This window comes from Dendrobates tinctorius, unplaced genomic scaffold (assembly GCF_039654945.1).
Source record: "Dendrobates tinctorius isolate UK_male_01 unplaced genomic scaffold, ASM3965494v1 ptg000384l, whole genome shotgun sequence".
In the NCBI taxonomy this organism is placed as follows: domain Eukaryota; kingdom Metazoa; phylum Chordata; class Amphibia; order Anura; family Dendrobatidae; genus Dendrobates; species Dendrobates tinctorius.
Genome location: NW_027362050.1, coordinates 3,386,869 through 3,402,514, shown reverse-complemented (window position 1 = coordinate 3,402,514; position 15,646 = coordinate 3,386,869). Strand labels below are relative to the sequence as shown.

Sequence of the window (15,646 nt, the reverse complement as noted above, 5' to 3'; positions counted from 1 at the left end):
TTGCTGCAGATGGTGTCGCTGTGCATCGGTCAACAATACAGCGCACTTTGCACAAGGAGAAGCTGTATGGAAGAGTGATGTGAAAGAAGCCGTTTCTGCAAGCACGCCACAAACAGAGTCGCCTGAGGTATGCAAAAGCACATTTGGACAAGCCAGTTACATTTTGGAAGACGGTCCTGTGGACTGATGAAACAAAGATTGAGTTGTTTGGTCATACAAAAAGGCGTTATGCATGGAGGCTAAAAAACACCTAATTCCAAGAAGAACACTTGCTACCCACAGTAAAATTTGGTGGAGGTTCCATCATGCTTTGGGGCTGTGTGGCCAATGCTGGCACCGGGAATCTTGTTAAAGTTGAGGGTCGCATGGATTCAACTCAGTATCAGCAGATTCTTGACAATAATATGCAAGAATCAGAGACGAAGTTGAAGTTACGCAGGGGATGGATATTTCAGCAAGACAATGATCCAAAACACCGCTCCAAATCTACTCAGGCATTCATGCAGAGGAACAATTACAATGTTCTGGAATGGTCATCCCAGTCCCCAGACCTGAATATCATTGAACATCTGTGGGATGATTTGAAGCGGGCTGTCCATGCTCGGCGACCATCAAACTTAACTGAACTGGAATTGTTTTGTAAACAGGAATGGTCACAAATACCTTCATCCAGGATCCAGGAACTCATTAATAGCTACAGGAAGCGACTAGAGGCTGTTATTTTTGCAAAAGGAGGCTCTACGAAATATTAATGTCACTTTTATGTTGAGGTGCCCATACTTTTGCACCGGTCAAATTTTGTTAAAATGCAGATTGCACATTTTCTGTTAGTACAATAAACCTCATTTGAATCCAGAAATATAACTGAGTCCATCAGTTATTAGATATATGAAACTGAAATAGCTGTTGCAAAAACCAAAATTGTTATAAAGAAAAAAGGTTAACATTAATAGGGGTGCCCAAACTTTAACATATGACTGTATATATGCCTATACAGTATATAAATTAATGAACTAATGTATATGGTGTTTCAAAATCTACGAACACTCTAAATGCAATAACCTGACATGGAATAAAACAAATGGCATCTGGATCTTATTTCTTAATTGTAGACAAATAATCCAATTGTATTTCCCATCGGTGGGGTCACATTCAGGTTAAATATTGTACATACTCTCCAATTGTATTTCAACATTTTAATGATTCCGTCATGTTTAAATGGCAATAACCATTAACTTGGCTCCAACTTTCTTTAAGACTATGTATGCTGGGATGGGGCTTCATATTAGGGAGCACTGGTGTCATACTGGTGCCGGACGTAGAGTAATAATCTGATACTGCAGTAAAACAATAGGAAACGAGAGGGAATATGGATTATAATCGTCATAAAAATATATATATATACACTCACTGGCCACTTTATTAGGTACACCTGTCCAACTGTGTGTTAAGACTTAATTTCTAATCAGCCAATCACATGGCGGCAACTCAGTGCATTTAGGCATGTAGACATGGTCAAGACAATCTCCTGCAGTTCAAACCGAGCATCAGTATGGGGAAGAAAGGTGATTTGAGTGCCTTTGAACGTGGCATGATTGTTGGTGCCAGAAGGGCTGGTCTGAGAATTTCAGAAACTGCTGATCTACTGGGATTTTCACGCACAACCATCTCTAGGGTTTACAGAGAATGGTCCGAAAAAGAAAAAAAATCCAGTGAGCGGCAGTTCTGTGGCCGGAAATGCCTTGTTGATGCCAGAGGTCAGAGGAGAATGGGCAGACTGGTTCGAGCTGATAGAAAGGCAACAGTGACTCAAATTGCCACCCGTTACAACCAAGGTAGGCAGAAGAGCATCTCTGAACGCACAGTGCGTCGAACTTTGAGGCAGATGGGCTACAGCAGCAGAAGACCACACCGGGTACCACTCCTCTCAGCTAAGAACAGGAAACTGAGGCTACAATTTGCACAAGCTCATCGAAATTGGACAGTAGAAGATTGGAAAAACGTTGCCTGGTCTGATGAGTCTCGATTTCTGCTGCGACATTCGGATGGTAGGGTCAGAATTTGGCGTAAACAACATGAAAGCATGGATCCATCCTGCCTTGTATCAACGGTTCAGGCTGGTGGTGGTGGTGTCATGGTGTGGGGAATTTTTTCTTGGCACTCTTTGGGCCCCTTGGTACCAATTGAGCATCGTTGCAACGCCACAGCCTACCTGAGTATTGTTGCTGACCATGTCCATCCCTTTATGACCACAATGTACCCAACATCTGATGGCTACTTTCAGCAGGATAATGCGCCATGTCATAAAGCTCGAATCATCTCAGATTGGTTTCTTGAACATGACAATGAGTTCACTGTACTCAAATGGCCTCCTCAGTCACCAGATCTCAATCCAATAGAGCATCTTTGGGATGTGGTGGAACGGGAGATTCGCATCAGGGATGTGCAGCCGACAAATCTGCGCCAACTGTGTGATGCCATCATGTCAATATGGTCCAAAATCTCTGAGGAATGCTTCCAGCACCTTGTTGAATCTCTGCCACGAAGAATTGAGGCAGTTCTGAAGGCAAAAGGGGGTCCAACCCGTTACTAGCATGGTGTACCTAATAAAGTGGCCAGTGAGTGTATATATATATATATATATATATATATATATATATATATATATATATGTATATATAGAGAGATTAATGTCTCTCTATGTAGCCAAAGACTGAATATCCGCCTTTTAAAGGAATCTGTCAGCAGGTTTTTGCCAGCCTAATCTAAGAGCAGCATGATGTAGAGACAGAGACCCTGAGTCCACTGATGTTTCACTTACTGGGCTGCTTGCTGTAATTTTAAAATAATGATATTATCTCTAGAGGACAAGTAAATCTGTCATGTTGTCCCCCTGCTTGGTGTAATCCCGCCGTCCCACACTGATTGGCAGCTTTCTGACAATGCACAGTAAGCTGCCAATTAGAGGTGTGAGCGGGGTTACACAGACCTCAGCATTCCAAGCTCTGCTAGATCTATAGCAGAGAAAACAGGGATTGTATAAAAATGACAGCATGCAGACCAGTAAGAGAATGTTGGTAGAATCAGGGTCGAAGCCCCTACATCATGCTGCTCTCAGATTACATTTCAAATACTTGGTTCAGAGAACTGGTAGATCTGCAGCTGATAAATCAGGGATTTTATCAATACTGCAGCAAGCAGCCCAGTAAGTGACAATTTGCTGGAATCAGTGTCTCTGTCCCTACATAATGGTACTTGAGATGGGGTAGCAAGTAATTGGTAACAGATTCCCTTTAATAGATTTATAACGGTGATGTATTGCTGCCATTGGGGGGGGAGCATAGAAGCTTTGCATTATATTGTTGAGTTTCCCATAGAAATGTATGCAGTAGGTCTGTAAGCTCCCTCTATTGGTGACTGCTATAAGCCAGAAATATAGTATTAAAGGAGTTTCAGAAACTGGAAAACCCCTGTCCCCTGGCTACAGGTAGTTTAAGAAAAACAAACTCTAGTTCATTCATCCTCCCCAGGTCGTTTTTTTTTTAGGTCCGACATGCGCCTTTAGAAATGAGGGGCTTTATATTTACTGCACCCAATATGCTAATTGTTATGAGTCTTTATTGAGGGGGCATGGCTCACATGCTCCTCTGGGGAGGTGTCTGCATAATTGTCCTGTGAGTAACACCCCGTTGTCAAATGCCATACAAGTTATCATACTGAGGGCACACTAAATAAGAAGGCTGTTATTTCTGGGACCATATGGTGGATTTATGATAAAAAAAAAGAATACTTGGGAGCAGCTGGAATAGAAACTGGTCACTTTTGACCTGTGACAGGTCCTCCTTGAGGACTGGTGGGCAATTAAAGTGATCCTTCACTAATGCTGTCTCTTACAGAACAAAAAAATTGTCTTATATCATTCACATAGACAAAAATGTCATTATTATTGCTGGTTTATTGGGGCTCATACACAAAGCAATGCTGTATATTACTAAGCCGTAGACACTGTGCATTTATATGGTGTCTCTCTAAAGGTATTTTCCATAAAATGAAATTAATGAGTTTTCCATCAGTTTCAGTTTTTCTCAATATAGGTTTTTATAATAATTATTAGAATTATTATTATCTCATTATTAATAATTTTACTCATTTGTATAACGCCATTAATTCCACAGCGCTTTACAGACATTATTACATTATTAATGTTAATTTTCATTTGTTATCAATATTATTGTATTTCATAACAAGAAGTTTCAGGTTTTTCTCAATATACGGTAATTGTATTTTTTATTAATATTAGCATAAATACTTATGATTAGTACATTTGTATTATTATTAATATAAATTGTATTTTTATCAATATTATTATACTTAATAATTATTCTTAATATTATTTTTGTATCAATATTATTATACTTAATAATTATTCTTAATATTCTTTTTTTATCAATATTATTATACTTAATAATATGTTTCATGTTTTTCTCAATATAATTGTATTTTTATTAATATTAACATTATTAATATTAGGTTTTAGTTTTTCATTATTATTATTAATAATAATAATATTGGTTTCAGTTTTTCTCAGTGTATATATATGTACATATTTTTATTATTATTACTTTATATTATTTTTGTCCCAATATAATAAAATATATAATAAAATATTAACTAGTAATTATTATGTAGCATTTTCATTTTGATCATGCATTTATGAAATATTATATCATGGCTAAAATTTGGTGTAATCATTACAAGAAAAGTAAATTCAACATTATTATAATAATATACAACTAAATCCAGATTTTCTCCAAGGAAAATACACATTTACATTCCTTTTATTAATGCAGAATTGTGGGTGATGCAGTTTTATTGGCAGTCACTAGGTGGCAGTAATTAGTTATCGTGAACCAATCTGTGACCATATAATGACAGCGCACATTACCTGACTTTACATCCTCTTCTGGCTGGAGCTCTCGTTTCCCGGCTAATCCATGTTTGTCATTAAAAGATCTGTGATTATCTACGGCATCTGGCAAATAAATCAATAGTTGCTGTTACTTTGGACGGTTTCTTAATGGATTTGTCATGTCTTTTTATAAACATAAGATATAAATATAATGAATCATTTCTGCAATATAATAAATAGGACACAGGCTATAAAGATGCACAAGCAACTGATAGGAATTGCTTTATGAAACAAGATAATTGACAGTATACGGGTAAATGGTTGGAATGCACAATATTGCTACAAGAGAAGGCACAGATCTGTAAATGTAAAAAAAAGTATTATTTGTTAGGATAAGATGAATGTCCGCTCAAACACTGAATGTTTATGGAGGCTGCATAGACTGAAGCTCAGCTTTCTTCAGGTGAATGGGGCTGATCTGCAGTATCAGACACAAAATCCATAGATTTGGTAATTGTGGAGTTCCTCAGGGGTGGGACTTACACCAATCACACTTTCATTACCTGCCTTATAAATAGACTGTCATTGTATACTCTTGGGGAAAAAATAAGCTTCAAGGAAATCCTTTATACATGACCATACCTCCTAACCATCGTGGTCCCTGTACAACAGTCCCATATTTGAGGACCTGTCCCCGGAGGTAGGGGGGTTATGTCCCAAACATCAACTGCATCTGTGTGATCAGTACACAAATAAAGTGGAATATAATGCTGGAGCAAGGAGCCGACAGATCACTGCTTCACCATTCCTAGAAACTCAAGGTCGTACAAAAATATTCAGGTCACATGATCAGATTATGTCACATGACCTGAGGTTCTTGATAGGTCCTTCAGGCACACTACCTAAAATAGCAGCAGAGGCAAGTAACAGCAGGGATGTGATGCTTGTGTGGGGCCATCATACTGTATGGGGGAACTGTGAGGGGCATCATACTGTGCATACACAGAAGCAAGGTTAAAGGGGTGGTCCAAAGCTAATATTGATTTTTAATTCTAAATGTCGATCTATATAATGTAATAATCTAATCTCTTTGACAATATACTTTAATTAAAAAGTCTCTAGCGTTCTCTGTCTAATGGCTTTATATATATGATTTCACCTACCTCCCATTTTTATGGTGCTTTGTTTGAGAATCTCCTGTGCATGCCGGGATGCTCAAACGGGACTTCATCAGGGGGCAGTGACTGCGGTCACTGCCATAGCCTCTGTCCCCACCCTGAAACAAAACGTTATCAGTGACGTCCATTTCAGGGGCTGGGCTAGTCCCTTCTGTACTGAACATGCATCTGTTGTCAATTCCAATGTGTGCTCAGCACGAGCTTACTTGTCACTGTGCGATATTACCTTCAATGCACAGTGACAATGCGCTCCCTCACTGGCTCTAATGAGAAGTGATGAGCCTGTAAGAGAGTGTAATGTCAGTGTGCATTGTTGTAAGGAGAGAACTTAGTTACCAGGAAAAGCAGACACCAGCCCCACCCTAAAAACAGATATCATTTTTAGGGACATGGCTGATCTCTGTTCTTCTTACAATATGCACTGACAGTGCGCTCTTTTGCCGGTTCACTCTTCACTTCTCATTAGAGAAGTTTTTCTTTACTGTTGTTTTCTAGTTACTTTTTTCACTCCATTGAATAATGAATAAACCAGTAGAGATTTCTTAAGCAAAAACTATGGCAAAACACTGTAAAAAACATCCAGTCGTCTTCCTAGCCTCTTTTGAGCTTTCCCATTGACTTGTACTGTAAACTACAAAACATTCCGAGCGGAAAACACCATTGTCGTTTTTAGAAACCTGAAGTACTTATATAACATTCGAAAGCCCGAACATAAGAAGTGTGAGTTGTTTTTACATAGAAATACAAATGTTCATTCTTTCGAACATTTTTTCATGGGCTTTTCAGGGGGTATCCTCAGCAAAATCAGCCTGAGAAAGAAGTCATGTGCACACAGCCAATGAGTTCTTGGGGAAAATAAAAAATCCCACATACCCCAAAAACAATTATTGAGGATTTAGAAGTTTACTACCATAACGTCTGCATCTCTTAAAAAGAAAATAGCAAAATTGAAAATTAAAACCTACCCCCACTATACTCACCTCCCCTGGCGGGTTCAGACTGTTGGAGCACCAGGAAAAAGAGCCACAGAAACAGCAGAGGAGATTAGTACAGAATATTTCTTTTGTTTTATCCAAAGCATCAAATGAGTAGAAAATTCTGCACCAAAATCCACACAATTTCTGCAGATTTTATGCCTCTTTTTAATGTTTTTTTTTTGTTGTTATTTTTACTTTTTGAAAATTGCCCATTTTACAGTTACGGATTTAAGATACATTTTCTACATTTTATAAAAATGGAATAAAGATATACTTTTCCCCCTCTAATAGCCTTCTCATTGGGAATTATTAGAGGTAAAAGGGTCTTTCCAGGTTTGATGTAAAGTAAGTTTAAATATTTTATTATCTTCTATTCAGGTTTTGAATTTTATGGATTAGTCATTTCATAGGTACGCTCACATAAATATGGCCATGTCCTAACCGGCTTACATTCCCCGGGGAACACTTGTCTTCCCATTGCAATGGGAAATTTCTTAACCAGTAAAAGATGATCAATACGACCTGAAATAAAGGATGATGGCTATGAGCCAGTCTAACCGAGCTGGCATATGGCAGTAACAGACCCACATTACGCCACTTTCATCCCGATAATTAAAACGAGCGCAGAATCACTGCCGGAGATTCAATGTAGTGACATGAAACAGAGAAATAAAGTCCTAGGCCATTTATAAGGGACAATTCTGCAATTTTAACCCTGATTTTTGTTTTTTTTACGTCGTCCATATGTCACTATCTAAGTGCACAGCAGAATATACTGCATGGCATTTCCTATCATGTCCTGATTAGTGATGAGCAAACATGGTCAGATAAGGTGTTATCCATGCTCGGGTGCTAATGGAGTGTCTTCGGCATGCTCAAAATATATGTTCAAGTCCCCGCGGCTGAATGTCTCGCAGCTGTTTGACAGCCACAACACATGCGGGGATTGCTAGATGTGGCGCCCCCAGGAGTATGGCTGCCACAGTGGCTTTGCCTTCCTCCAGGGAGGGTAATGCAAGGCTTGGAAGCAGTGAAGGGTCTCTCTCGCAGTTAACCTATACATACAACACAGTTCCACTCCAGGCCAGCAGGGGGGACTCTGAACCGGAATTGAAGGGAGGAGTGCTCTCTGAGGGCCAAGAGGAAGGAGTGGTCAGTTAGTGTGAGGAGGTTGAAGTGTGCAGACGTGAGGGAGAAGCGCGGAGAGGAAAGGCTCATCTCCAGTGAGAACGCATGAACTGGAGCCTGGTCTCCACGGTTGTACAGATACTAATGGTCCTGCAACAGACACCAGAGGAGTAGGAGGCTGTAAATGCCCTACCCCCATCTAAGACTCGGAGGCACAACAGCACGGAGTGAGCCAAGAGGGGAATAGTGGCTACAGCTGTCTGCCATACGAGGAGTGCTAGTAGAAGAGAATTAGGAGGAACTTCAGTGTAACTCAGTACTAGGAGTACTTCACTCAAATAAGCGCTAAGAAGGAGACTGCACAGCCCATCTGCTGAGAGAGAATCCTGAGCTGCTTCCAGGCTAGCCTGCTCCGGTACCATCTGTAATTAGGACCCTGGACTGCATTTATCAAGTAAAGGTACAGCAATTGCACCCTGCTGTGTCTTTGTCTGCTTCCTACCCTTCCGGCACTGCTACATCCCCGTGTCAACCACATCTACACGGCCCTGGGACTACAGCTTCACCTGTGGGGAGCTTTTACATCTTTGCTGCACCATACCATCAGTCCCAGTGGATCTGCATGCAGCGTCGGCTTAACATCTCACTTGCCGAACACCACAGGTGACGTCACGAACTATTCATTTAATCAACACATTCCACCATACAATCTCCCCCATTACTTGGGCGCCCAGGGCCACGGACCGGGTCACCGCTGCTGTGACACATCCCTATGACACCGGCCCGGTACCGAGTACCCCACAGCCCTGGGAGGGCGACCCACTAGACAAACAGGAAAAATCCCTATATGTGTTGTGGTTGTCGAAGAGCTGCAAGACAAGCAGCAGTGGGGACTGGAACATAGTTTTCAAGCATGCCGAAGTCTCTCGCTTACCACCCGAGCATGCTCGGATAACAACTTATTCCAGCACGTTCGCTCATCACTAGTCCTGACATGCTACGTATATTAAAATGTTTCAGCACTTCCTATAGTAAAGGACAGCACACAGAGCCCAAAAGTCAGAGGGTTTGTTTTTTTTTAGCCAGTGTGGTAGTGAGAATTGATGGCTGGTCATTATTCATGCATATTTGGCAGTATTTAGGGACTCCATGGACAGGTGTGTCTGCAAGAGTCCATTACCCATACAGACCCATGCAGTATACTATATGAAGGACTATGGGGGGCACAGCACAGTATACTCTAACAATACTATGGGCTGTGCATTATACTATATGGAGGACTATGGGAGTGCTGTTGTGAGTTCATTCTCTGGTTCACCAGTTGCGAGTTCTCCTTCCAGACATCCTCTGGTGGTAACAGGAGGTAGTGAGGCTGATTTAATAAGTAGAGAACTGCCACCTGATAATGAGGATGACGATTGGACCTCAGGAATCTCAGACTGGATTTAAGACAGCTGACACCCTATTCAGTTGCTGGTGATTCCTTCTGGCTTGTCAGCTCTTGGTTTTCAGCGCTGTTCCAGTCATCTAAAGCTAAGTTTTTCTGCTAATGTTCACACTTGATTTTGTTGGTCTATTCAGTTTTTTGTGTGGTCAGTCAGCCCCGGCTGGGGCTACGCTGAATTTCCACTCTTATTTATCTGTATTTGCCAATTTGCTTTTTGTCCCTTACTAGTTTGGCCTCTTTTTGCTCTGTCTCAGAATATTTCAGAATGCTGATATAGTGGGAGAAGTCTAGTGACTTCAGGGTTAATTTTGCTATTAGAAGTGGTGGACATTATTTTCGTAGGGTTTTTTGCAGGTTGCAGACGGTGTCTTTCCTTTCCTTTCTAGTTAGTTTGGGCCCCATCGTTTGCTCAGCCTATTTTCCTGCCTTTGTGCTTTCATCTTGTTTCACCATCAATACATGTGTGGGGGCTGTCTTTCCTTTGGGGTCTGCTCTGGGGCAGTTAGTTTTCCCCTTTTCATGCTTCAGGCTTATTTAGTCCTCCGGCTGTGACGAAGCGTCTAGGAACATCGTAGGTACGCTCCACGGCTGCTGCTAGTTGTGTGGTAGGATCAGGAATCTGCATAGTTACCAACCTCTCTGGTTTTCTGTGACTTAGCTTGTTTTGCTTTTTTCTCCTCGGTGACCCATTCATAACAGAGTGCATTATACTATATGGAGGACTATGGGAGTGCATTATACTATATGAAGGACTGAGGGGGTGCATTATACTATATGGAGGACTATGGGAGTGCATTATACTATATGAAGGACTATGAGGTGGTGCATTATACTATATGGAGGACTATGGGGAGTGCATTAGACTTCTGTAATGGGGCCCCATGACTTCTATGTACTCCCGTGGTGAGTATAGTTGTTTATTTTTTTTTCTACACATTAAAAAACAGCAGCAGAGCTGGAGACATATACCAGGGATATATACAGTATACCAAGATGGGGCCCAGGAATGGGGGCATATATATAATAGAATGGGGCCCAAGATAAGGGGCATATACTAGAATAAGGAACATATATACCAGGATGGAGGATATATATATATAATCAGGATGGGGAAGCACAGTAAAAATCTTGCATTGGGGCCCATCAGACTCTAGCTACGCCACTGATTGGAAGGGCTGAAAAGGTGAGGGGTATAGTGAGTATAAAGAATTTTTATTTTTTCTAAGCTTTTAATGGCCCACTCTGGTGCAGAAAAATGGCGGCCAGTTGGCACCATTTTGCTGAATCCACACATAAATGAATCACAAAATAATCCACACTTTGGCAAATGTAGATTTTTGTAGCATTCAGTTCAACTCAGATTTGTTGGTTCATCCCTATTGGGCACTTTTTGCTATCATTGATAGAATTGTTCATAGTTATAGGTGCAAGCTGCATACGGTAATTCCGGCAAGATAGGGAAAAATGGAACTTGGATGGGGTGCCATGACATCAAGTCTTCAAAGCTTCTCTGCTTCATGTTTCTAAGAGCCACCCTCCCAAAATACTGAACAGGTTCATCTCTATTTCTTTATAACCTCTGCTGTCGTCATTACACATACAGTTCATATAATTGAGAAGAAAGGGTATTTTTGGAACCCCCAAAAAGATTAAACATAAGGATGGAGTGACTAGCTCTAGTTTTATGGGCTTCATGAGTCCTGGTATGACATGTCCCAATCTAAAGGATAAAATTGCATATTGTGATGCAGTGACCCCTGTGACAACTAGGGGGCGCTGTATGGGCTTCACAGGACATGCATGCAGGCGTTTCCTTTATTGTGATGGGGAAATGGTGAGCGGCAGGATTGTAAATGGCTGATATGTATCACAAGGGTGGGTGCCTTGTGATGGAAGCTGGAACGTGTATTGATCAGCAGAGGTGCTGCTGAGGGTTTGTTACTGTGTATTAGGGAAGCTTCCAGGTGACTTGGTGAGATGGGTGGGACCAGTCACCTACAAACCCACCCAGGGGCATGTGTCTGAACGCCCAATGTAAAGCCTGTATGTGTGTGGCTGTGTGTGGAATAGGACCTGTAGTGAGGTCATGACCATGTGATCCATACCTCACCTGTGGGTGTGGTTATGTACCATATAATGTGCCTGATGTCTGGTCACATGGAGAGAGAGTGTGTACCTGAATGTTTCAGGGTGCAAGGTCCTGGAGGGTCAGTGTTGGGAGATTCTGGGAGAAGGATCGGATCCCTGGAGCACGTGCTGCGACCTTGGACCTGGTGAGGCGTGAGTGTTGGACGGTCTCAGGAGGGGGCCAATGTCCTGAATAGCACCTTGCTGAGGCCCTGGACCTGTTGGCCGGTGTGTTGGGAGACCCTGGGAGGAGGGTTGGATCCCTGAATAGCACCCGATGAGGCCTGTGTGTTGGATGGTTCCAAAGTGGGGACGGACGTCCTGAATAGCAAACAGACAGGCCACATGTGTTTGCAGAGTCAGTGACGGCACTGCATTGGAGGAGCTACTGTCCATCTGTGGATCTGGACTGTCAGGTGGCCTGGTGAGCAAGGCATTGTCCGGGATGGTGATTCCAGTTCGACAGCTTCCCTGAGAGAGAGGACTACCAAAGAGTCGGCATCTGGAGCAGGAGCTCCTGCGAGGTAACCCCGGACAGGGGGAAATAACTGTTGGTGCTTGTGAGGTCCTATAAACGTTAATGGTGTAAAGTATAGCGTGGCACTACTACAAGGTGCACAAGTAGGTTACCCAGACCCAAGTGAATAATAAAGTAACTTGGCACTCAACTGAATGATCCTTTTTGAAAATAAGTTTTTATTGTGGCAGTCACAAAGGATGTTTCGGCCTACAATTGGCCTTCGTCAGTCCGACTGCTGCAGATGATGAAGTTAAAAGTGGAGAATTATATAAGATCCTATTACAAGGCAGTGATTTTGGAGGTTACTGCAATGACCAACTGTCTATAGCACGTGTAGTGCTCTGGTGAATCCGGAAGAAATTGGAACAGGCAATGGAGCTTAAGTCTCTAGGGGCTTTATGCCTGTAAGAGTTTATGCCTGGTGGGTATGGGTTACATGAACACGTGCAGGTGTAGTGCCTAGGCATATGGACCTGGACACAGTATCCGCTGCTAGTCCAGGGCTAGCAGCGGATACTGTGCCCAGGTCCATACGCCTAGGGACTACACCTACACGTGTTCATGTAACCTGATCTACTGATACAAGACTGTTAAAGCGTCTCAGGCATTAACCTCTTAGGATTATAAGAAATTTATTTTTCTCTAAGATTAATTGGTTCAAGTATCAAAAGATATTAACCCATACCCACCAGGCATAAACTCTTACAGGCATAAAGCCCCTAGAGACTTAAGCTCCATTGCCTGTTCCAATTTCTTCCGGATTCACCAGAGCACTGCACGTGCTATAGACAGTTGGTCATTGCAGTAACCTCCAAAATCACTGCCTTGTAATAGGATCTTACATAATTCTCCACTTTTAACTTCATCATCTGCAGCAGTCGGACTGACGAAGGCCAATTGTAGGCCGAAACGTCCTTTGTGACTGCCACAATAAAAACTTATTTTCAAAAAGGATCATTCAGTTGAGTGCCAAGTTACTTTACTATAAACGTTAATGAACTGTTTGACGTGTGGTTGCCCATGGTCACTGGACAGAGAGGTAGAGCGTATTTAAGGACAGCAAGGAAAAGCCATAACCTGTAAATGTCCTGGTCTATGTGTTAAGCCATTGAAGTGTAACATGGTCTACAGCAGGTTATGATGTTTGAATAAACCAAATTGGACTGTTATGTGAAAAAAACTGTGCCTAACCCTATTAGGTAATCTGCTGCCAAGTCAGTGTCACCCAACTCTAACAATAAGCGCTACCTTACAATATAAACCAAAACTTGATATAAAGCCAACTTCTAATATATTTCTAACTCTGATAAATGTCAATATATCTTAAGATAGCTGTAATGTCCCACAATTTGGGCATCACACAGTATTGAATTGTATTATTATTCCTTCTGGAATCTTCATACGGGAATCTACAGTCAAGATCAGCTATCTGATGAAATCTGTGTGAGTACTGGTACATAGCAACAGCCAGGAAATTGTGTCTTAAGAGCCCCATACTCATAGCCTAGTTATGGAGGCAGAAAAAATGGCCATACACACTTGATACCTGTTGGCCAAGCGACTGCAATCTCACCCAGTTCTCCCATACACAGGAACGCTCGACCGAGCATTTCTATGTTCTATATGAGCAGCTGATCTCTCCTTCGGATGTTCAGGATGAATTTCAAACACTTGATCCTTATGTCCCCCCCAAAATTACCTGTCAGGGGGACAGTCAGGAGACCCCTATTCACATTAGATAGACTGACTTTTATCTAGTGTGTACAGGGACCTTTAAAATTGGACATATCGGGGCTATACTGATCATGGAAGGCTACAATTTTGTGTCCAGCTTCTTTGCAGCTTAAAATGGAAAATGACATTCGACAGTGAAAAAAAGTAACAAGTACATATATGGTACATTTCAGTCCCAAAATAATGTATAAAATGTAAAATAATGGTACTACTTACGTGGTCCTAAAAGATAACCAGCGCTATTCAATGTCCAGCCACGTTTCTCTTTCCCCTGTGAAAACAAACAAATTATCTAATAAGCTTAATGAGATTTATAGATTGTTCAGTTTACCCTGATACCAAATAGCATCCAGTCTCATGCTCTTTGTGAGCACACTTAATAAAATGAGCCAATTGAGAAAGGTTTGGGCAACCTTCAGTATGGGTTACTTTGTTTATTGTTACATATACAGTGGGGCAAAAAAGTATTTAGTCAGTCAGCAATAGTGCAAGTTCCACCACTTAAAAAGATGAGAGGCGTCTGTAATTTACATCATAGGTAGACCTCAACTATGGGAGACAAACTGAGAAAAAAAAATCCAGAAAATCACATTGTCTGTTTTTTTTTCATTTGATTTGCATATTATGGTGGAAAATAAGTATTTGGTCAGAAACAAGCAAACAAGATTTCTGGCTCTCACAGACCTGTAACTTCTTCTTTAAGAGTCTCCTCTTTCCTCCACTCATTACCTGTAGTAATGGCACCTGTTTAAACTTGTTATCAGTATAAAAAGACACCTGTGCACACCCTCAAACAGTCTGACTCCAAACTCCATTATGGTGAAGACCAAAGAGCTGTCAAAGGACACCAGAAACAAAATTGTAGCCCTGCACCAGGCTGGGAAGACTGAATCTGCAATAGCCAACCAGCTTGGAGTGAAGAAATCAACTGTGGGAGCAATAATTAGAAAATGGAAGACATACAAGACCACTGATAATCTCCCTCGATCTGGTGCTCCACGCAAAATCCCACCCTGTGGGGTCAGAATGATCACAAGAACGGTGAGCAAAAATCCCAGAACCACGCGGGGGGACCTAGTGAATGAACTGCAGATAGCTGGGACCAATGTAACAAGGCCTACCATAAGTAACACACTACGCCACCATGGACTCAGATCCTGCAGTGCCAGACGTGTCCCACTGCTTAAGCCTGTACATGTCCGGGCCCATCTGAAGTTTGCTAGAGAGCATTTGGATGATCCAGAGGAGTTTTGGGAGAATGTCCTATGGTCTGATGAAACCAAACTGGAACTGTTTGGTAGAAACACAACTTGTCGTGTTTGGAGGAAAAAGAATACTGAGTTGCATCCATCAAACACCATACCTACTGTAAAGCATGGTGTTGGAAACATCATGCTTTGGGGCTGTTTCTCTGCAAAGGGGCCAGGACGACTGATCCGGGTACATGAAAGAATGAATGGGGCCATGTATCGTGAGATTTTGAGTGCAAACCTCCTTCCATCAGCAAGGGCATTGCAGATGAAACGTGGCTGGGTCTTTCAACATGACAATGATCCAAAGCACACCGCCAGGGCAACGAAGGAGTGGCTTCGTAAGAAGCATTTCAAGGTCCTGGAGTGGCCTAGC

The 15,646-nt window shown here is 41.8% G+C and overlaps 1 protein-coding gene across 3 annotated transcripts in view; it reads right to left on the bottom strand.

Moving 5' to 3' along the window:
- GAL (galanin and GMAP prepropeptide) overlaps window positions 1-15,646 on the bottom strand; it is a 70,838-nt gene that overhangs the window by 14,637 nt on the left and 40,555 nt on the right. For all 3 annotated transcript variants that reach the window (XM_073563205.1, XM_073563207.1, XM_073563206.1), the window contains 2 exons: window positions 14,237-14,291; window positions 4,946-5,032 (listed from right to left, as the gene is read on the bottom strand). In XM_073563205.1, coding sequence (XP_073419306.1) covers window positions 4,946-5,032; window positions 14,237-14,291 — 142 coding nt within the window. The remainder of the gene's footprint in view (window positions 1-4,945; window positions 5,033-14,236; window positions 14,292-15,646) is intronic.